Raw genomic sequence first — 20,465 nt, 5'->3', positions numbered from 1 at the left:
CCTTGGGGCGCTTTAAGGATACCAGTGCAAGGGCACCACCATCTCAGACCAGTTGAATGATTATCTTTTGAGATGGTCCTGCCCGTCAATATTTTCTACAAAGCTCTGTAGGTGTTTCTGATGGGGAACAGGCTGAGAGCCACTACATTAAACAGATAAAAACAGTGTCAATCAAGGAAAAGGGTGATTGGAACAGAGTTGGTTTAATTGCGACTGCTCGCTTAAAGACTGTGAATTTGCATATTGCTTAGAAGGAGATAGATATAGATTAACAGACTATTGCAGGTGGGAAGAGGATGTGATTAAAAATGAAAGCAATGAAGCAATCGAGTTAAAAGTAAAGGGAGATAGATAAAATTTGGATGAAGTCTGGAGATAAAACTTGGGGCAGGCTGGAAAGATGTCAAAATTTTAGACCTGTCTCCTTTCAAATGATATGTTGGGGTGAATGCAGAAAAACAGATTTTTAGCGGGGAGGTTTGGGGAGAGAGAAACTCATAATGTTTCATACGTCCTAAAGAACGTTTATCTAAAAACGATCAGAAGGTTTGTAAATTGTTTTGTATACCGTGTACAAGCACCACGTTCAATGTGAAAGTAAAGGAGACTGAAAAGAAAGTCAATAGGGTTTAAAAGCATTATGTTCCCTTGATTCAGCCTTATCTTTAATTTCGGCTGTGAGGGTCTGGGCTTGACATTTCATAAAGATTTCCAGGGTCCTGCCTGGGAGTACGTGATTATTCAACAGAAAGTTCTACTCTCTGTGTTTGATTCATCAAGTCGTTAACAGTCCTTCTAGTTATGGCTCTAGACAAAGGAGGGAAAACAATATATGATTTCCATGTGCAAAGTAGAAGTGGCACTTAACAGGAAGTGGAGTGTAAAATAGTGTTAAAAAATAACTTTCCTGAAGGCTTGATTCACGACAGGTGCAGATTTGAGATGCCTATTTGTAATAGAGCCAGGAACAATTTGAAATAACTGACAGGATATGTGTTACTGAACGCAAGTTAGTGTGTCCGACACACAGTGGTGCCAGACAAGTTTGGAGCAGGGAAAGGTTTATTGCAGGGCCACGCAAGGAGATGGGTGGCTCGTGCCCCAAAAGCCCCAAAATCTCCAAAGGGTTTCAGCAAAGCACTTTTAAAGGCAAGATGAGGGAGGGGCATGATTAGTTGTTGCAAACTCCTTGGTGTCGGAATCCTTTGTTCTTGCAGCTGACCATGTAGGTCAGGTCATGATGTTCCTGTAAACCTCCAACAGACAAATGCCCTTCTCTGTTCTGCAAATTTGACCTCCACATGAATGGACTCTTAAAGGTTAGAGCCCTGAGAATAGGCTATCCTGTATATTTCAGGCTATAGGCCACATTCTTTTATAAAAGGTGCAGAGCCAGCATGACTAAGCATGGGCAACAAAGCACAAAGGTGAAAGCAAAAGGAATAGATCTAATATGAAGTCAGATTTGTGCTTCCCTATTACATATGGACAGATAAAGAATGAATGAGGGGGGCTTCCCTGGTGGTGCAGTGGTTGAGAGTCCGCCTGCCGATGCAGGGGACACGGGTTCGTGCCCCGGTCCGGGAAGATCCCACATGCCGCGGAGCGGCTGGGCCCGTGAGCCATGGCCGCTGAGCCTGCGTGTCCGGAGCCTGTGCTCCGCAGTGGGAGAGGCCATAACAGTGAGAGGCAAAAGAATGAATGAGGGGCTTACTACATGAATCACTTTGAATTACTATGTCATGCTGAGCTTCTGAACCTGAAATTGGAATGGTCAAAAGGAGTTGTGTAGCAGGAAAGGGCAAAGGTACGTGGTTTTTTTATATGGGCCATTTAAATTTTAATGGTTAGAAGAGTTTCTTACTGTAGTCTCAGCATATTGGTATGGAGTACATGGACATTCCATAGTTCTTATTTGGTAATTCTTCATATTAATAAATACAGTTTGTGAGGAAGCCATTCATGAAACCTGTGTTTGGTAATCTGTCCCCTTACCTTGGGTGTTTGCAGCAGACGGGAGAGTCGTTGAGAGACAACAAGATTTGCAGAGACCCACATGCATGAAAGAGTGTGGTCCCGGGAGAGAGAGAAGTTATGTAGGACTGGAATCCAGGACGTATTTGGAGAAGAAGCAGGAGCCAGAAGTGGAAAAAATCGGCAGAAAACAGAAGAGTTTTCAGAGTGGCCATGCTAAAAAATGTTACCGTTAGCTTATAAGTAATGGCCAATTATTGGAGGGATTTTGAGGAATAAAGATCTGCATTTATTTTTTTTAAAAAAATCATCATGGAACCAATGTGGCTAAACTGGAATCAGGAAAATTAGTGAGGTGGCTTGTGCCACTGTCCAGGTAGAGAAGGACCCAGTGAAGAGTTGAGGCAGTGGGGGTAGACAGAAAGGAATGAATCAGAGAAATTAATGAAACTCATTGATAAGTAATATGTTGGGAATGAGAGAGAGCAAGGAATCCAGCGTGATATCCAGGTTTCTGGATGTGACGGGTTGGGAGGATGGTGATGCTATTAATTGCAAAGAAGAATTTCAGAGGAGGAGGCAATTGAGGTTTGACAATCATGAGTTCATTTTCAGACGTGTTGAGTCTGAGGTGGCCGATTAAGAATATTCAGGTAGAACGGTTCCAGAGGATAGTTGGAATTATTATGGTTTTAAGATACCAATTTGGAAGTTGCAGTATGTAGTCAATGAGTGTAGTTTACCGCATGGGTACACAAGATGACCGAGAGAGATCGTGCAGTGTGAGAAGGATGAAATGTCAAGGGACATACCTGGAGAACAACATTTGAGGGATGACTGGAGGAAAAGGAGTTCACAGATTGACTGAAGAGAGCCAAGAAATAGGAAGAAAATTGCGGTGGGTGGAGAGAGTATCGAAGTTCAGGGAAGCAGAGAGAATTCCAAGGCAAGGCGGCGGTCAAGTTTAACAGTGCAGCTGAGAGGGCAGAAATCACCGAAGAGTGCTGAGCAGACGTAACACTCAAATCATAGAGTTTTAAGAAGATAGTGGGGGCAGAAACCAATTGTCATCGGTTAAAAGAAGCATGGATAAGAAAATAGATGCAGCCAGAGTTGTGTGTTTTCTTAAAAAAACAAAACAAGACGAAACTCTGTTGTGAAGAGAAAGAGGTAGTGTGAGAAAGAAAGGGCGACAGCTAGCAGGGATTAAAAAAGGATTTTGATATCTTTATTTTTGCTTTAGATGGATAGAGCATGGTGCTGGGGAACATGCTGGGAGCCGAAAGCAAGTGATGTGTCAGGCAGCAAAGACACAAAATAATAATGGCAGCAAACTTCTACAGCACCTCCTGTGTTCCCAGCACTCCTCTGTATGTACTCTTACATGTATTAACTCGTCGTCTGCTTCGCACAACTGCCTTGCAGGGTAGGTGCTCTTATTACCGCCATTTTCCTTATAAGAAAACCGAGGCATGGAGAGGTTAAGTAACCTAACCAACGTGTGCTCTACCCGCCACACTAAGCAAATGAATTACAGAGCCACCAGAATGGTATATATAGATGTATACATCAGATTCAGCAGATTCTGAAGGTCATTGGTTGAGAGGTGGAAGGCAGGAGAGGTGGGGTGCTTTGTGTAGATACAGTCCAATTGTGTGATAAAAGGAAAGTTCTTCTGTGGAACATGCCTTTGCAACTTTTTCATATTATTAAGAAGTTGAAGATTAAGTGAAATTATTGGCTCATCAATATTACCTGACTGCTAACCTGCTTGGAAGAAGGTTAGTCGGGAAGAACATTCAAGATTTAGTTTGCTGTGGCAGAACTAAACTAGTTGCTAAAATGAAATTTAAATATGCGTGATCATTCAGGCTGGGAATCAGGACTGGAATGTGGCTGGAGGTGGGCAGGGGAGGCAGAGGGAGATGGAGATGGGTAGGGCATCCAAACAGAGGTCATCTTGATCTAAGAGTTGAATGAAGCTTGAAAGTACTTTCAGCCATTTGATAGTAGAACTCGTGAAAGATTGGGTCAACTTTTGTATTTGTAGTACGTTGTTCATCCTGACTGCGTAAGCTTTTCCTAGTTTTATGCCTGTCACTCCACAAAGGTGACATTGTTTGGAAATTTTGAAGAATGTTTAGAAATCTGTCAGTCTCTTACTCTAATATTATCCTTAGCAACAGTAACTAGCAGTAATATTTATTCAGAACTAGTGTTCCAGGCATAATGCCTGCCGCTTTACAGGAACTATTTCATTTTACCTTTATAAAAACCCCAGAGATGGTCTACTACTTTCCTCATTATACACTTGAGGAAACTCGGGCTTGAAGACACAGAGTTCCCTGCCCAAGGACATAGAGCTAGCAAGTGGCTAAACCAGGATGTGAACCAGGTGGTTTGAATCCAGAACTCAGGTGCTGCTTAACCCTCTGTGTCGCAGAGAAATAGATGGTACCCTGGACTTGCCAATGTTTTCAGAGTTGGATCGCGGCTGCTGTGTCTACATATGAGAAGTTCAGCTTTAGAAAAACCTGTCTCTAGTTCTTCTGACCACAGTTATTTGGGGGTTGGTTTATGAAGCAAAAGGTGAAACTAGTAAAAATACAGTTAAAAGTTATCTTAATGAAGATGGAGAATTTTCTTGTGTCATGACCTTGACTGACTTAGGCAACTGAAGATATTTCTTTACCTTTTTAATGTAAAACGGATCTGTACTTATATACCCGTTGGTGTTCTAGACATTTGTGGGCTGAAATTACAGTGAAGAAAGTCTTATTAGCCATAGGGAAGACTCTTGGGACAATGACGGAATATAACTATTGCAGTTTTTTTTTAAAAATAAATTTATTTATGGCTGCATTGGGTCTTCAGTTGCTGCACGCAGGCTTTCTTTAGTTGCAGTGAGAGGGGGCTAATCTTCGTTGTGGTGCGTGGGCGTCTCATTGCAGTGGCTTCTCTTGTTGTGGAGCACGGGCTGCAGGCGCGCGGGCTTCAGTAGTTGTGTCACACGGGCTCAGTAGTTGTGGTTGGCAGGCTCTAGAGCGCAGGCTCAGTAGTTGTGGCGCACGGGCTTAGTTGCTCTGCGGCATGTGGGATCTTCCGAGACCAGGTCTCGAACCCATGTCCCCTGCATTGGCAGGCAGATTCTTAACCACTGCGCCACCAGGGAAGCCCTGTTGCAATGTGTTTTATCCATCCATCTCATCAGTAGTGGGTACTTGCCATTTTAGCTGCTGGGCTACAGAAATAAAGGCAGATACTGTCCCTGATTTCTTCTTGTGGAGTTTGTAGTCTGATGGGGAAGGCAGAAATTAAATAAATTCACCAAAAATGTTTAATTACTGCTAAATTGGATTTTGGAAAAACTCAAACATAAAATTGTAAATTTGACTGCCTCCCAGTTAACTGTAGTAGGCTGAATGGCTTTGAATGCTGGGAAATGGACAAGTTAATAGCCAAGAGTACGCCAGTTTGTGCTGATAAGTGAAAAACTATAGACTCAAGGTATTGACATAACTGAGAAGATGAGCGTTAAAAAGGCTGGCTTCATATAAACTATAGTTGAAAATACAGAGTATGTGGAAGAGAAAAAAGCAAACCTTAATAAGCTCATTTTCTGTGCATTTATTACTAAATTATGAATGATTATAAAACAGACTCAAATACTGATCATGGGCAGCTTTGATATGGAAACTTTTAAAAAAATGCACACGCATCATAGCTTCCTCTTGAATCTTTTCTTTCTGCTGTGTTGGCCTGGAAACCCCAGAGGTGAGACATTCTATGGAAAACTGTGAGAACTGCAGCTCCTAGCCAAAAGTATCTCCAAACTTTTTTTTTGTTCTTTTTCCAAAACCAAAAGTAATAACAGATATATCCAGGCATGTTCAAATCTTTATTAAAAGTTTTGTTTTGCATTTGATATTAAAACCAATGAAAATTCTTAGACGACAGTTTTACCCTTAATCCATGGTTATTGTTCCCTGTGAGCTCAGATTGGATGAAATTATGCTTTTACTCCAACTGTTTAAGTCGTTGGAAAATTCACAAGGTGGAATTTACACCCTGTTGGATTCTCAGAAGAACGTCTCTGTCTTTCCCTGTGTTTATGCGGCCTTGTGCTATGGTGGTGTGGGGATGCTATTGGAATATTTTATTTCTGATAATTGTTTTTGATACATTTTTTGCTTTCTTTCCCACTGATATCTCTACAGGCTCAGTTCGAACTTCAAGCCTTTCACATCCGGGGTGAGCATGCGGTGATAACAGCGAGACTAGAAGAAACCATTGAAAATCTCAAATACGAGATAGAACACCGATGGCGAGGAGGATGTGAAGAGATGAGGGATGTGTGTGTCTCCACCGACGATGACTGCCCTCCAAAGACTTTCAGAAATGTGTGCATCCAGACAGACAGAGAGACTTTCCTCAAACCCTGCGAAGGTGAAGACAGGACAACCAGAAGTAACCAAATAATACCCAAAAAGCTGAATATCTCCTCTTTAAGCCAACTCTCTCCCCCAAATGACAGCAGAGACACCAGCGTACCACTTCAGTCTGCGGAAAGCATCTCATCGAGTCAGCAGAAGGCAACGCCTCCCCCTCCCCCGCCCGCACCACCCCTACTGGCAGCCATCCCTCCCCCTCCTCCCCTCCCACCCGCACTTGGACCTTTGCCACTGGCACCTCCGCCACCACCTGTGAATACTGGACCTCCCCCACCTCCGCCACCTCCTCTGCCTCCAAGTGCTGGACCTCCCCCCCCTCCCCCACCCCCCCCACTTCCTCACTCCACCTCTCCGCCCAACAGTGGGGGGCCTCCTTCTGCTCCGCCACCCCCAGGACCTGTGCCTCCACCTCCCCCTGGACCCTTCTTCGGAGTCAACCCTTCTGCTAGCCAGTGTCCTCGGAAGCCAGCCGTCGAACCCAGTTGTCCCATGAAGCCTTTGTACTGGACTAGGATACAAATAAGTGATAAGAGGTAAGCTCAACTCCCCTGGCCCATTCTCAGCTTGTGAATTTGCAGGATTTTGGACAAGTGATGTTGTATTCCTGTTGGTTCAGCATCTTTGTAGTGTGGCACTCGTTCTCAGATGTGGCAGTGAATGCCTTGGATAAACAAGGCTGGAATGTTTTGAGGAGAATGTCTCCACTAGGTCTTCTCTGTGTTCTGTATGGATTGATGCTGGAAGAAACGACGTGTTCTGTGTCAGACGCTTCTCGAAGGTATATATTCCATTTCCCAGACTAGAGAAGAGCCCAGGGCTCTCCAACATCTCTGCAATTAGTGAGTAATCACAAAGACATTGAGCCTGATTCTATACTTCAGGTTCACTGAAGAGTTTTAGATTATCTGTCTTGTCTTTAGATGGTATCATCAACCCTATAATGTGTATATTCAACAGGTAGGTGTAATTTTTCAATTTTTATTAAAAGGACTGGACATAGTTGAATCATTAGCTCTTTAGGTCAGAGAGGAGTCTTAAAATATCAACTCTCTCTGCTTGAACTCTGTTACCCCTCGCTACTGAGTGCCCTCACATCTTTATACCTTGTTGCCCTCCAGAGAAAGTGCCAGTGGGTAGGTGGCTAAAAAGCATCTTCCATTTGCATAGGTTGTTAAAGTGGGTCTGTAAGGCAGCAAGAGATGGTTGCTTGGAAATTTCCATTCAAACAGATCTGATCAGATTTCTTCTGCCTCATTTTGGAAAGCATCAAAAGGACGAGAAAGATGTTGAGTTGCTTCTTGACTGCTCTCTAGGTACGAAGTTCATTGTTTGCAAAGAACAGCAAATATAGAACAGATTTTTACATTTAAATTTTTGAACTTAATTCCCAAAATCAAGATGTGGTGGTGAATTTTTCTATTTCTATAACATTTCACTTGGGGAAGGCAGTATACTGAACAAAATAAACTGCAATGTACAGTGAGAAAGCAACTAGAAATCACTCTAGGAGGGGTGGGGCACACCTTGACACTAAGCATATGGTGAACGAAGTTGATTGTATACTTCATATTTGGTCTCTTTCCTCTCACCAAAAATTAAGGGCGAATTTATTTATTTATTTGATAAATTTATTTATTTATTATATTTAAATATAATACTCTATATTTACATTTCCCAAATGAGTGGTTAAAAAACCACTTCAGATGGTCCTGAAATAGCTCCTACCATTAACTAGAGTACTAGTATTCCCAGTCAAGACTCAGATGACATTTCCTAAGAATTAATTTCTCCGGATATTTATTTGCAGCCATGTTCCCTTATTAGTGTTCTCAAATTAATGCGCAGCCATTCCAGGGTGATGAAGCCCACCTGTCAGCCCTGGCAGCATGTGTTCTGAGGGCACACGGAGCTGTTCCACACCTGGGTCTCACTAGCCTGCCTCAGCTTCATTCCCATAAGACTTCATGGGCAAACAATAACCTAGACCATACCAGTGGTGTAACGGTAACCACTGGGAGATGTGGGCCCTTCACCCGCCGTTTAAGACAACAAAGACAAGCTGGAGATAATCATTGTAGTTTTCTCTCCATACATAGTTGACCATTATGAGAAAGAGGACAATAGAATGCTCAAGCTCTTATTAGTTTCGCCATAAACGTAGGGCTTCAGTTTTGCGATGGGTTGAATTGCCTCCCCGCAAATTGATTTGCCGGTGCCCTAATCCCCAGTATCTCAGACTGTGACCTTATTTGGAAATAGGGCTATTGCAGATGTGATTAGTTAGGTTGAGATGACCTCAGACTGGAGTAGGGCGGGCCTCTAATCCAAAATGACTGGTGTTCTTATAAAAAGGGGAAATGTGGACACTGCCAGGGGCAGAGGGAGAACGGCATGTGGAGTTTGGAGTCCTGCCACCACCAGGGATTGCGTTTTGAGCAAAATGAAAAGTAGATGAATGTTCCAACTTTCCTGACCTGGGACCTCAGGAGAGCCCTGCTTGGTGAACATGTCAGCCTTGAGCCTGAGTTCCAGGCACAGGGGTTTAGTCTGTCTTATTATGGGTCCGTCAATATGTTTTGTACCTCAGAGCATGAATACGTCTTTTAAACTGACATGGTCTGAAGACCCTGTGTACTATTCATTATGGACAAAAGTAAAATTATCTGGGATGTGTTCTTTGACAGGAGATGATATTTTGTACAGCCAGAGGGGTAAGCACTTCGTGTAATGAGCACGTAATCAATTTTGGTCTTGGTCTTCTGGGGAACTAAGAATAAAATATGAATTTTCTCTAGTATACACACACTGCCTCTCATCCACTTGGATTGCTTTTCACTACTAACATGGTTTTTAACTTGTGCCATTCTGCTTTCTTTGATGTCTGTTTTCTGGTTTCTAGAATAGGGAAAAGCCATTTAGTTTAAAAAAAATAAAAAAGGAAGAAAGAAATCCTCATCTGTCTACCTTTTCGGCTTCCTAATAAGTATCTTTCTGTTGAGAAATTATCTTCTCCTCCGCCCCCTGCGCGCTCCTCCCTGCTCACTCCCACATCTGTCCCCTCCCACTTCTTCCCCCACCTCCTCCTCCTCCTCCTACCTTCCTCTTCCTCTTCTTTGGAGCTCAAACTGTGTGTTCAGTGGTCAGAAAAGAGCTGGCCATGATGGCATACGGTCCATTGTGAGCAAGTCCTTGTTACTGCCCCACCAGCCCAGTTGTCCCCAACCTGCTGAGAGGTGGTATTCCAAAATTCTGTTACTCATTTTTGGAAATGCCTTTTCCCATAGAAACAGTGTTGTAGATGGTGATGAGGTGTTCAACCTGACTTCCAAAGCCTATTTACTTCAGAATATAAGTGGGTTATAGCACTAGTCATACTGACCTGAGCTCAGAGTCCTTGGAGGGGGAGCCAAGCGGTACAGGTGCAGGAGATGGGGGGATGGGTCTGAATAATCTACTTTGTGGGTCACATCACCTCCCTCTAGGCATCCTCTCCTCTGCTTCCCAGAACCTTCCTGAGGCCCAGACCAGCAGCTCTGAGGCTGCATGCTCCAGAATTTCCTGGCTCTCTTCTCCCACCAAGATCCCCTTTCCCAAGTGCAGCTGAGAAAAGCATTTAACATTAAAGGTGTTCATGTTTCGAATTGAAGTTAAGGGGGGCGGGGGGGAGGGAGGGGGCGGTGCTGAGGAAGGAGCACATAGATGGATGTACCTCACTGGAAATGTTCTAGCCCTTGGATGATGATTTCACAGGTATTCATTATACTATTATACATTATAACTTACATATGTCACATGTATGTTCTTAAACACCTCAAATATTATATTAGAAAAATTATAATTAAAAAAAAAAGTGGAGAGAAGCAAATGTTCAGTTTTGTTATGGGCCAGAACCCAAATGTCATATTTCACAGCAAAGGCAGACACGTAGCAAAATGTGAACACTCAGATCTGAAAAGCCAGTGTTGCCAACTGCTTCAAATATGAAAAATTGTCAAAGTGGCGGGCAGGTGGGGATGGTGGTGTGATGAATTGGGCAATTGGGATTGACATGTATACACTGATGTGTATAAAATGGATGACTAATGAGGACCTGCTGTATAAAAAAATAAATAAAATTCAAAAATTTTAAAAAAAAGAAAAATTGTCTTTTAGTATCAAAAAATTTGCGTGGACCACCCCATGTAGTAATAGTTCTTTTAGTTTTCATTGGGAAAATGCATATCGAAACAAAGTACTTGTAGATATTATGGATCATAACATACACACATGTTTGATGTGTATGTTTGACGTGTAGATGAGACTTTTTATTAAATGTCTATGAGCATTAAAAGTGTTTAAAACAAGACGAGAAAGTAAGTTAAGAAAGTAGACGTTTGGGAGAAAATGTGTTCTGACTGAAAGGAGCCTGGATAGTAAACCATCTAAGGCAGCTCTCAGGGGCAGTTGTTCTGAACCTGATTTCCCATATCTTCTTCCCTTTCTTTGTTTCAAAACTAGGGTATCCCTGTTTTTAGAGAGAGAAAAATACCAATCAAACAAACAAAACACAGTCTCCCCATGGCTGCTTTTGCTGAAATCTCTGCGGGGGCTGGTGCAGTAGGGGTTTTGCTTTGTTTTTATTGTTAATCCTGTTGTTGGGTGGTGTATTATAAAATCAAGTATTTCTAAATGAGCACAGCCTGTTCACATATATGGGTCTTAAGCTGAGTTAACCTGAGCTAAACCTGAGAACCATATTTGAAACGAATAGAAAAAAATTCAAAGGAGGGCACATCTTCACCCAAGCACTCCATTTTCATTCTATTTAAGAATTATCCTATGAATGTCTCAGAATTGGTTATTGTTTCAATCTTTATACGATGCCCATTTCTACCCGTCATGGAAATGACACAAAGTGAGGGAGGGGCAGTTTCCATGCCTCAACAATCTGACTCCCAGGAGTTCTGATCCCACCGGGTTTCTTTGGTTCTCTCTCTTTGGTTATATCTAAGGACCATTCTCTTTCGGAAATGTGTGTTTGCTTTAATACTTAGTATATTTTGACTTAAAAAATCTGTTATCGTAAAAAGTTTTTCTTCAAGCGTTATTAGAGTTTTTTAAGGAGTTAAAAAAATGAATTAAGGATTTCACTGTATTCTCTTTTCTTTTGTTTCTTAAGTTTAACTTGCCATTTTCTCTTTTAAGCCAAAATTCTACACCAACCTTGTGGGATTCCTTAGAAGAACCTGATATTCGGGATACTAGCGAATTTGAGTATTTATTCTCCAAAGACACACCTCAGCAGAAGAAGAAACCTCTGTCAGAGTCCTATGAGAAAAAAAACAAGATCAAAAAGGTACTGAGTGACTACAGTAATCTTTGTAATTATATATATATATATATATATGTATATATTTGTCATACATGGGAATTTATTATGTGCTGCTGGTTTGCTTTCCCTCTGTTTTCAAAAAATGTTTTGAAAGGTTTTGAGTCACAGATGACAGAAAGGAGCCAATAGTTTGAGAAATCCGTGCTTGCTATTTTGGTCATGCTGTCTGAATTTTCAAACTGTTTTCTTCATCTGGACTTTTTTCAGCCACTAATTCTATTGAAAAAATGCACAAAAGTTAGTGAAAAGTAGTCTGTAGGCTATATGGAGAATGTCTTCTTCACTTATTTATAACTTCATTCATTGAACAAATATTTATTGGGAGTCTGTGCTACATTTTGTTTTAGGCCCATGCTATCCAGTCGGGTAGCCCTTAGCCACATGTGACTATTTGTGATAAAATTAAAAATTCAGCTCTTCAGTGGCACCAGCCACCTTTCAGTTTTATTCTTCTGGCTAGTGGCTACAATATAGCACAGATATAAAACATTTCCATCGTTAAAAAAAGTTCTCGTGGGTAGCACTGTCTGAGCACCTGGGGCATGTTGGTGAAGAAAAGCAAACAAACGAGAAAACAGATCCTTGCCCTCTGGAGCTTCTATTAACAATAAACGTCAGAAACAAAAAATCAAATCATGTGGTAGAGCAGAGTAAGGAGGATCAACTTTTTCGGGGTTAGGGAGGGATGGGGGCTACGGGTTTGAATGGAGTGTTCAAGGTAGTCCTCCTTGAGAAGGTGACCTCTGAGCAGACTTGAGGGCTAGAAATCTGAGGCCACCAGCCAGCCATCAGAGGACAAGGTCAGGATTCACAAGCAATCAGACAGATGTGGAGGTGAGTCGCCACGGTCGCCATGCACTGGCTGCGTGCCCCAAGTCAAAGTTCCTTCAGTCTGCCTTGGTCCCCTCAGTGTCACGTGAGATGACATCTATCCATATTGCTCTGAGTAATGATCAAATGACATCGTATATATATACGGGCTACCGTAGTGCCCGGTACCCAGTCAAACCTCAGCAAGTAATTGCTGCTCTCATTTTGCTACTGTTGCTGCCGCCGCTGCTGTTTCTCTGCATTGAAACAGTGTTGTGATAATAGCATAGATGGTATTAGGGAAAAACAGTTGGCCCTTGAACAACATGGGTTCGAACCGCACGGGTCCACTTATATGCAGATATTTTTCAATAGTAAACACTACAGTACGAAACAGCCCGTGATTGATTGAATCGCGGGTGCTGAGGAACCGCGGATACAGAAGCTGACTCTAAGCTATATGCACGTTAACCCCTAGTTGTTCAAGGGTCGACTGTATAGTACTTGGCTCTGCTGTTGATTCGCGATGTGATCCTGGGCTGGTCATCTCACTTCTCCAGGCCATATTTTCTCTTCTCTATAAAACAAGATTAACAATATCTGAGTTTACCTGACCCAGCAGGATGCTGTGAAATTCAAATCTAAGAGGGCTTGAAGAAGTGTTTTGAAAGGTGTGTAATACTGAATGATAGTTTCATCAACACTTCTTAAATTATATAGTGAGGTTCATCCATTGGTTCATATCTCAAGTAACATGATTGTGAAATGAGCTGTGCCTTGTGGGGGGGAAATGGCAAAAGTCCGGATGCAGTTTTCTGTTAATCAAATCAGGTGTGCCCACTGACTTAAATTATACATGAAAATCACGGTCAAGGTTTTTCACAAGTTCACTGGAATTGTGTTTTCCTGATTGAAAAATGTGATCCCAATAATGATTAAATATCAGAGCAAATCTTTTAAGAGGATGTATCGCATGAAACAATTGAGTTACGGCAAGAAGTAAACTGATAGACTATAGAATATATTGATGTGCAGTTAGATTCCTATGAGATGGAAATAAGGGCGTTTTGCTGGCCAGCTGGCTTTTTAAATGCCATCTATAGGAACAGAAGACTAATTGTTTCTATACAAAAGGCAAAAGCAGAATCTCTGTATTCCAAAAGTGGCCTCATTTTGCCTCTTCCAGGAAGCCTTCTCTGACCATCAAGGAAATCCTCTGAATGTTTTCTTACCCAATATCATATTAAACTTACTTTCGTTCTCTTTTTCTTTTTTCTTTTTCTTTTGCTATTACTCCTTGTGTTTCTCTCTCTGGATGCTTGGTTACATGTTATTTACTCATAAAGCTAATTATTTCTGTTTTGGTGAATGAGCATTTTTAAAACATTGAAGTATTTGTTTTTAAAACATCAAAGCATTTGGTAGTTTATTCTTATTTCTTATCTCATAATTATTTGCCTCTTCAACAAAGGATTTTCACTAAGGCGGTTAGTACTTGATGTGTTTGTTTCTCCATCTGAGGGGGAAAATATCCTTTATTCAAACTCTTTAATCTTTCTGAACAGTGAGGTTGCTGTTACCCCAAAGACTCTGTGCACACGTGTAGCCTCTCTTTTTTTTTCTTTAAGGGGAGCAGTCTTGAGGGTGCTTGGAGTTTGCAGTGAGCTTGTGTCCTACCTTAGAGCTGAGATTCTAAGTTGTAAAGAAAAAAAACGAATTGAGTCAATGCCAGAAAACTCTGAACCTGCCTCCTAGGCGCCTCCCTTCTGTGCCCATGGCCAGATTTCCAATATCAAGATGGATCCCTTGGTCTCTTCTGAAAGTCATGTTTATTTTCTGTTCTCTGAGAATGAAGATGAAAGTGAATTTTAGTGATTGTGAGCAACTGAGGAGTGTCAGCCCTGGAGGCCAGCTTTGTTAGCCTAACCACAGAATGGTTCCCATACAAGGTGACCAGGAGACACTTGCCAGATAGATCTTTTTATGGTGACGGAAGTAGAGTATATGTCAGAGATTTAAAAATCCAGCATTCTGAATCTTGGCCGCAGGGACTCTGCCAGCATTGAGACAGACGTGAGCATCTCTTAAGTGGAGGTGGTCTGCATCCCTCTGCACATCCCACATTCCTAGTCAGAACTGTCGGAATTGTTACCGTTCTGCTGAACTCAGATACGAGTTTCTAGTTTCATCTTCTATAACAGCATTTAAAGTTCCCATCACTGGCACTGATTTAAAACAAACAGATACATATCTTCTTAAACTGGGCTGGGATCCTGTTTTCTAGTACGATACAGTCTAAGAATTAGAAGGAACCTTCCTGATCATCTAATTCAGTGCCCTCATGTGGCACATGAGAAACGAGACCTAGAAAGATGAAGATGACTTCTAGGGTTTGTACGCTTTTAGCTAGGAAGACATTGATAATGACGGACACCTGAGAGGATGTAGAAGAGCCTCAGCATGTGTCTTCACTTCCCCTGAATTTAAACAGTAATTGGCTTCACTTAATGTTGGTAACAGCTTTTACTGGGATGATTGATTTTAACATTTATAATGAGAGTAGCCATTCTTAGAATCATCAACAAAATCCAGCTACACTCGTGCAAATCCAAAATACGTCCTACATTGTGAAATTATCCAAAGTCTTCTTCAGGTTCTTCCAGTAGGAATCCAAATCTTTGAATAAAAAGATACCATGTATAACTCCAACTACGAAATAATATGAAACAATATGTAGATTTGGAGCTGTTTTCCTTTGACCCCCATCAATCATTTTAAATATTAGCTATACGTTAAATACTAACTATGACAAATTCGTATTGCCTACTCAGGCCTGTGCCGTCTTCATTTGTGGCATGAGACCACTCTGCCACCACAGACATAACATTCACCAAATTGAGAACCAGAACTCAAAACATCAGCTCTTGCCTGTACCAGCAACACTTAGTACTATCTTCTATTTTTTTTGCTCTCTGATAACCTTCAGGGCAAGTTGTTTAACTTTTCCACACAGATTCTTTCTCTACCAAATAGGGAGTAACAACCCTTTACAGGGTCATTACAAGGATAAAATGAAATCATGATTGTGAAAGTACTTGAAGTATTCTCTAGAACTATGTATTAATCTCTTAGTTTATGAACAAACATGAAAGCTTTGCAAAGAAATTCTTGACCACCGCTTATTCCCACAAGCTTGTTGAGGGTCTTCAAACATGAGTGTGTCCCTGTCTGAAACTATTTGCAAATGGTCATCTCTAGACCATTCCTGTTCTTCAGCTCCTTTAACAGAGTATATAGACATCTAGTAGTTCATCTTACATTGGTTTATATAGTCTTTTTGCACTGTAACATAAGGGTTTTCACTGTCAATATGCCCATATTTCTACTATCTCTAAGTTACATTTGTTCTGGGGAAAGGTAGATCCGCGCCTTGACAAGGAGCCAGAAATCTGCCTTCGTCAGACAGAATGTGTCTGAGATTCTTTGTCCTGGTGCCTGTCAGAGAAGTAGCTACTCCAGTGAACTCTCCAATTGCTTTCTAAACTTGCCTGACAACGTTCAGAAAATCAGCATGACCTGCCAATATTATTCCTCTCTTGAAATTATGAATAATGTCCGTGCTTGTTCCCTCCTCTGTAAGATACATAAAATTACTCCACTCCCTTGGCCTTTTTTAATAGATATTTCTTAAGAATTAATGACATAATGGCTATTCCCTGAGCACTTGGTGGGAGTGGGGGTAGGGAGGGGTGCTGATGGTCCTGCAGACACTGGTCTTTTGAAACTTCCTGGAGCCAAAAGCTTTCAGTTGTAATTGGGTCACTTTGGCCAGGATCGTAGCTGTAACTCTCAAATCCCAGACTTGGTGTCTCAGTTTAGTGGGGAGGGGGGATGCGTGGAAGGAGAACATACATTTATAGGGTTTTCATAATCTGTTGCCTTCCACGTTTATATAATTTCAGCTTTTGTGTACAAAGATAATTTCTCTGGGCCGCCCCGGTAAGGTATGTGCATTATTTTTTTTTCCCCCAGGAATGGGAATGCATTTGCCAAGCCCTTTCTATTACTCATGTGTTTGAAAAATGAGCAGTGAGGTTAGGGGTTATCATCTATGGTAGTGAGTGAAATCACTTGCCCGTGTGTTGTTTGCACCAATACATGACCTTGAGGTCATTGGTGCTATGTCCAGATTCCTTGAGTGATATCTGGAATGATCTGGGCTTTCCTGTTCTTTGGTTTTAAAGGCCCCTGACTGGCCAAACCTGCTGAAAGCAAACGGGAGCTTCTACTCCATGACAAGCACCAACCTACAAAAATTCTGCCTTGTAAATTTTATGTGGAAATAAGACAGCCCAAAAAGTTAAGCTGTACTTTTACTTTATTTACTTATTTTTTTTAAAAAAAAAGGTCATTAGAACTTGTCAAGTATGGATATCAATGATTCTTTCAGAATGTTGAATCTGAATATTTTTCTTGGAGTTAGACTATGTTTCTCTTGTTGGCTGTTGAACAGTAACTTAATCTGGACTTGTACCTCAAGCCAGCTGCAGGATCACACGGTGCTCAGTTCCTACCCACACCACAAGAGGACACCTTCGAATGCTCAGCTCTGCAGAGCTAAATTAGCCTCTGTCCTAGAGCCGGAGCAATGGAGCCTACAAGAGTGTAACTACCCCTCGAGTATCCTCTTTCGTCTTGTAAAATCTCTTTATTGTGGACCATGGGGCCAAATTTCACAGCAAATTATCCACTCAAAGTATTGGGAGCCAAAGGAATATTAGAAAGGCTTGTAGGTATTAGTAGAATAGATATCATTAGTAGGCATAGTTCCAGTGCTTAGAATGAATGACTGCAATATAAAAATTTATGAAGTATTAGACTTAGCCCCTTTGGGACTGATTCTGGAATCACCTCCCCACTATACACACACACATACACACACACATACACACACACACACATACACACACACACACACACACACACGAGGTTTTTTTTAATTGTCCATGTCTAAAGGGAGGGAAGATGTATTTGAATATAGATTTGGGGTTCTCTAATTGGAAAATAAAGAGGTTTGATTAGATATTACAAGATATCCTATGAGATGACAGTTCTAAATATTTGGGTTTTTTTTTACGTATTTTATTCTTTACTCCTAGTTGAGTAAAATTTTGGAAATCTCACCTATATTTTCCTGGACCTCATTCATTTATGCTTAATTCAGGACGTTTTCTAAGACTGTGACTGGCCGGAGGTAGACAGTGGTTTGAGGCTGACTGCCGGTGCAGGGACCTTGGTGGTGGCAGGACTTCTCTGGCCTCCGGTTTTAAGCAAGAAGTATGTGAGGAAATAACAAGAATGCCCAAAGATCTTATATGTGTATTTAAGTCACAAACCCAGGTCACCTGGGTGCTTCCAAAATGAACTCATAAATGCCTTGCAGAGTGCACACATCTCCAATATACACAAAGATCAAAACAGCCCCATACACATACACGTGCATCCATAGGTATGTGCTTAACACGAACAGAAGTCTTAATAACCTTGTATTTATGTAGAATCTTTCAAGTGAAGATGACAACAAGATTTCAATAGCAATAATAATGGTTAATGCTAGGTGAGCGGTTTTTGGCTAAGTGCCTAGCATGTATTAATTTATCCAGTCGTGGGGCTTCCCTGGTGGTGCAGTGGTTGACAGTCCACCTGCCGACGCAGGGGACATGGGTTCGTGCCCCAGTCCAGGAAGATCCCACATGCCGCGGAGCGGCTGGGCCCGTGAGCCATGGCCGCTGAGCCTGCACATCCGGAGCCTGTGCTCTGCAACAGGAGAGGCCACAACAGTGAGGGGCCTGCGTAACACACACACACACACACACACACACACACACACACACACACACACACACCACACACACACATTTTATCCAGTCATCACAAGAACCCAGTGAGATGGTTCTATGATTATTGCCATTTTTTAGATGAGGAAGCTGGAACTCAGAGGGGTTATGTAACTTGCCCAGCATCACACAGCTCTTAAGTGGCAGAGCAAGGAGATGAATCCAGCAACAACCCCAGAATCTGTTCTTAATCACTTGAGAAATGGTCTGTTGGTCTGAATTTAACTACAAGTCCTGACTTTATATTCACTTGGAGAAGTCTGAATTTTATTTCCTGGTCATTGTTTAGTGAAAAGCGCTCTGGCTTCGGTGTCTGTAGACCCTGTTTCTACTTATGGCTCTGACCTTAGCCAACTGTTGTATCTTGGGCAAGTTCTTTAAATTCTCTGGGTCTCAGGTCTCTCATCAGTCGAAAGGTAAACTTTAATTAGATGAATTCCAAGGATATGGTCATCACTTCTACTTTGCAAATGGGGACACTCAAGATCCACCAGCTTTTGTCTTATTTATTAGAGGGCAGATAGAGGTGTCACATGTGAACCAACATCTCTGCGCTCAGACCCATAGATCAGACTGCCTGACACCATCAGCACCACGGTGTATGAGTCACAGGTATGTGGGAGCTCAGGGAGTAATTGTTAGGATTTTAATAATCCCCTAATCTTAAGAGACAAACGTATTGGAGGATTATTTTAAAATAAGCCAAGTTTCTCTATGTACTGGGGTATTGAAGGGCTGGAATCTGATGGGGAAAACTGCAATGGAAAGGCGCCAGAGGTCTGGTCCTGAAGGTAACTAGTTAGCGGTTGTGTGTCCAGTCACGTAACCTCTCTGGCCTTAGTTTCTGTAACTGTCATGGCCTCTGGAGCGGATGTTTCTAAAGATGCTTTCCAGATGCAAAGTATCAGATCATATCTGTACGTGGACACCTTCACACACGCATTTTACAACTCAGTGTATACGAGTGTGTGAGTAGAATGCAACCTCAGATTTGGACCTTGCTTCGTCAGTGAGTAATGTGGGATATACTGCAAACCAGCCTCACAAACACAATGTTTCTTCCCCCGAAGATGCAATATTTCCCTCCTCACACTTGTCTCTACTTAACAGAAAATGTCTTTGGCGGCAGCAGCCAATGGCCGAGTTGGCCAGCCCCGTTCTGCTGGTGGGGCACTCTCCCCTCCATCTCTCCATAACGTTTCCAGGGTCCAGAGGCCAAGCCAAGAGTTCAGGTTTCACCAGACACAGCCGTCCACGGTTTCCTAGGACAGTCTGGCTTGCCCCCAGTACTATGGCTACACTTACAATTTTTTGATAAAGTACCTTTTAGCCCAGAGCTTGATTTCCTTTAGGCCTGACCTGGTTTCTCTCCAGCTGAGGCTAATTTGCATGGCTGTAAACACGGGCCTGACAAAGCTCACCAACTGTGATAAAAGCTAAGGAAACCCGAGACCATTGGAAACTCCAAAATCCGCCTTCAGTATCTGAGCCTGACTCAGAGTCACGCCTCAGCCCAGGAGGCTGCCAGCATGCAGCAGCTAAAGAAATGTTATTCTGATTGATCTGATTAGGGCAGCAAGGTTAGCCATGGTCAATTTACAAAGACAGTATGAGAAGAAGTCATGTGTGTAGGCAAGTTATGGGTCAGCGAGGCCCCTGCCAGAAGTTTTGAAAAGCCACAGCTCTGCCAGCACCATTATCAGATCTCCTCGGTGGGGTACAAATGGGATTGGAGGGTTAGGGGCCCTCCAGAGAAATGAATGACAAAAGGGATTGGGCCGGGAAGAGCTGGGGAGCGGTGCTTGCTTTCAGCTGGATTCCTTTGCTGCCAAGCCCTTTACGTGGACTTCCCCAGTACCCTGTGAGGAGGACTGCCCTTAGCCCCTCAATCGTCAGGGAGAGGAGAAGGTGGGGAGGCTAATTTGAAAGGGCCGTGAGGCTCTAGACTGACCCACAGCAGCC

General features: G+C 42.3%; 1 protein-coding gene across 1 annotated transcript in view; it reads left to right on the top strand.

The window, feature by feature from the left end:
• Positions 1-20,465, top strand: part of FMN1 (formin 1) — a 307,167-nt gene that overhangs the window by 81,427 nt on the left and 205,275 nt on the right. Inside the window, exons 4-5 of the mRNA XM_022587546.3 lie at positions 6,192-6,958; positions 11,610-11,760. Coding sequence (XP_022443254.2) covers positions 6,192-6,958; positions 11,610-11,760 — 918 coding nt within the window. The remainder of the gene's footprint in view (positions 1-6,191; positions 6,959-11,609; positions 11,761-20,465) is intronic.

The sequence above is a fragment of the Delphinapterus leucas genome, chromosome 2, assembly GCF_059928025.1.
Source record: "Delphinapterus leucas isolate spDelLeu-1000000601 "Yukka" chromosome 2, BTC_Dleu_Yukka2, whole genome shotgun sequence".
In the NCBI taxonomy this organism is placed as follows: domain Eukaryota; kingdom Metazoa; phylum Chordata; class Mammalia; order Artiodactyla; family Monodontidae; genus Delphinapterus; species Delphinapterus leucas.
This window is presented reverse-complemented; position numbering and strand designations above follow the sequence as displayed.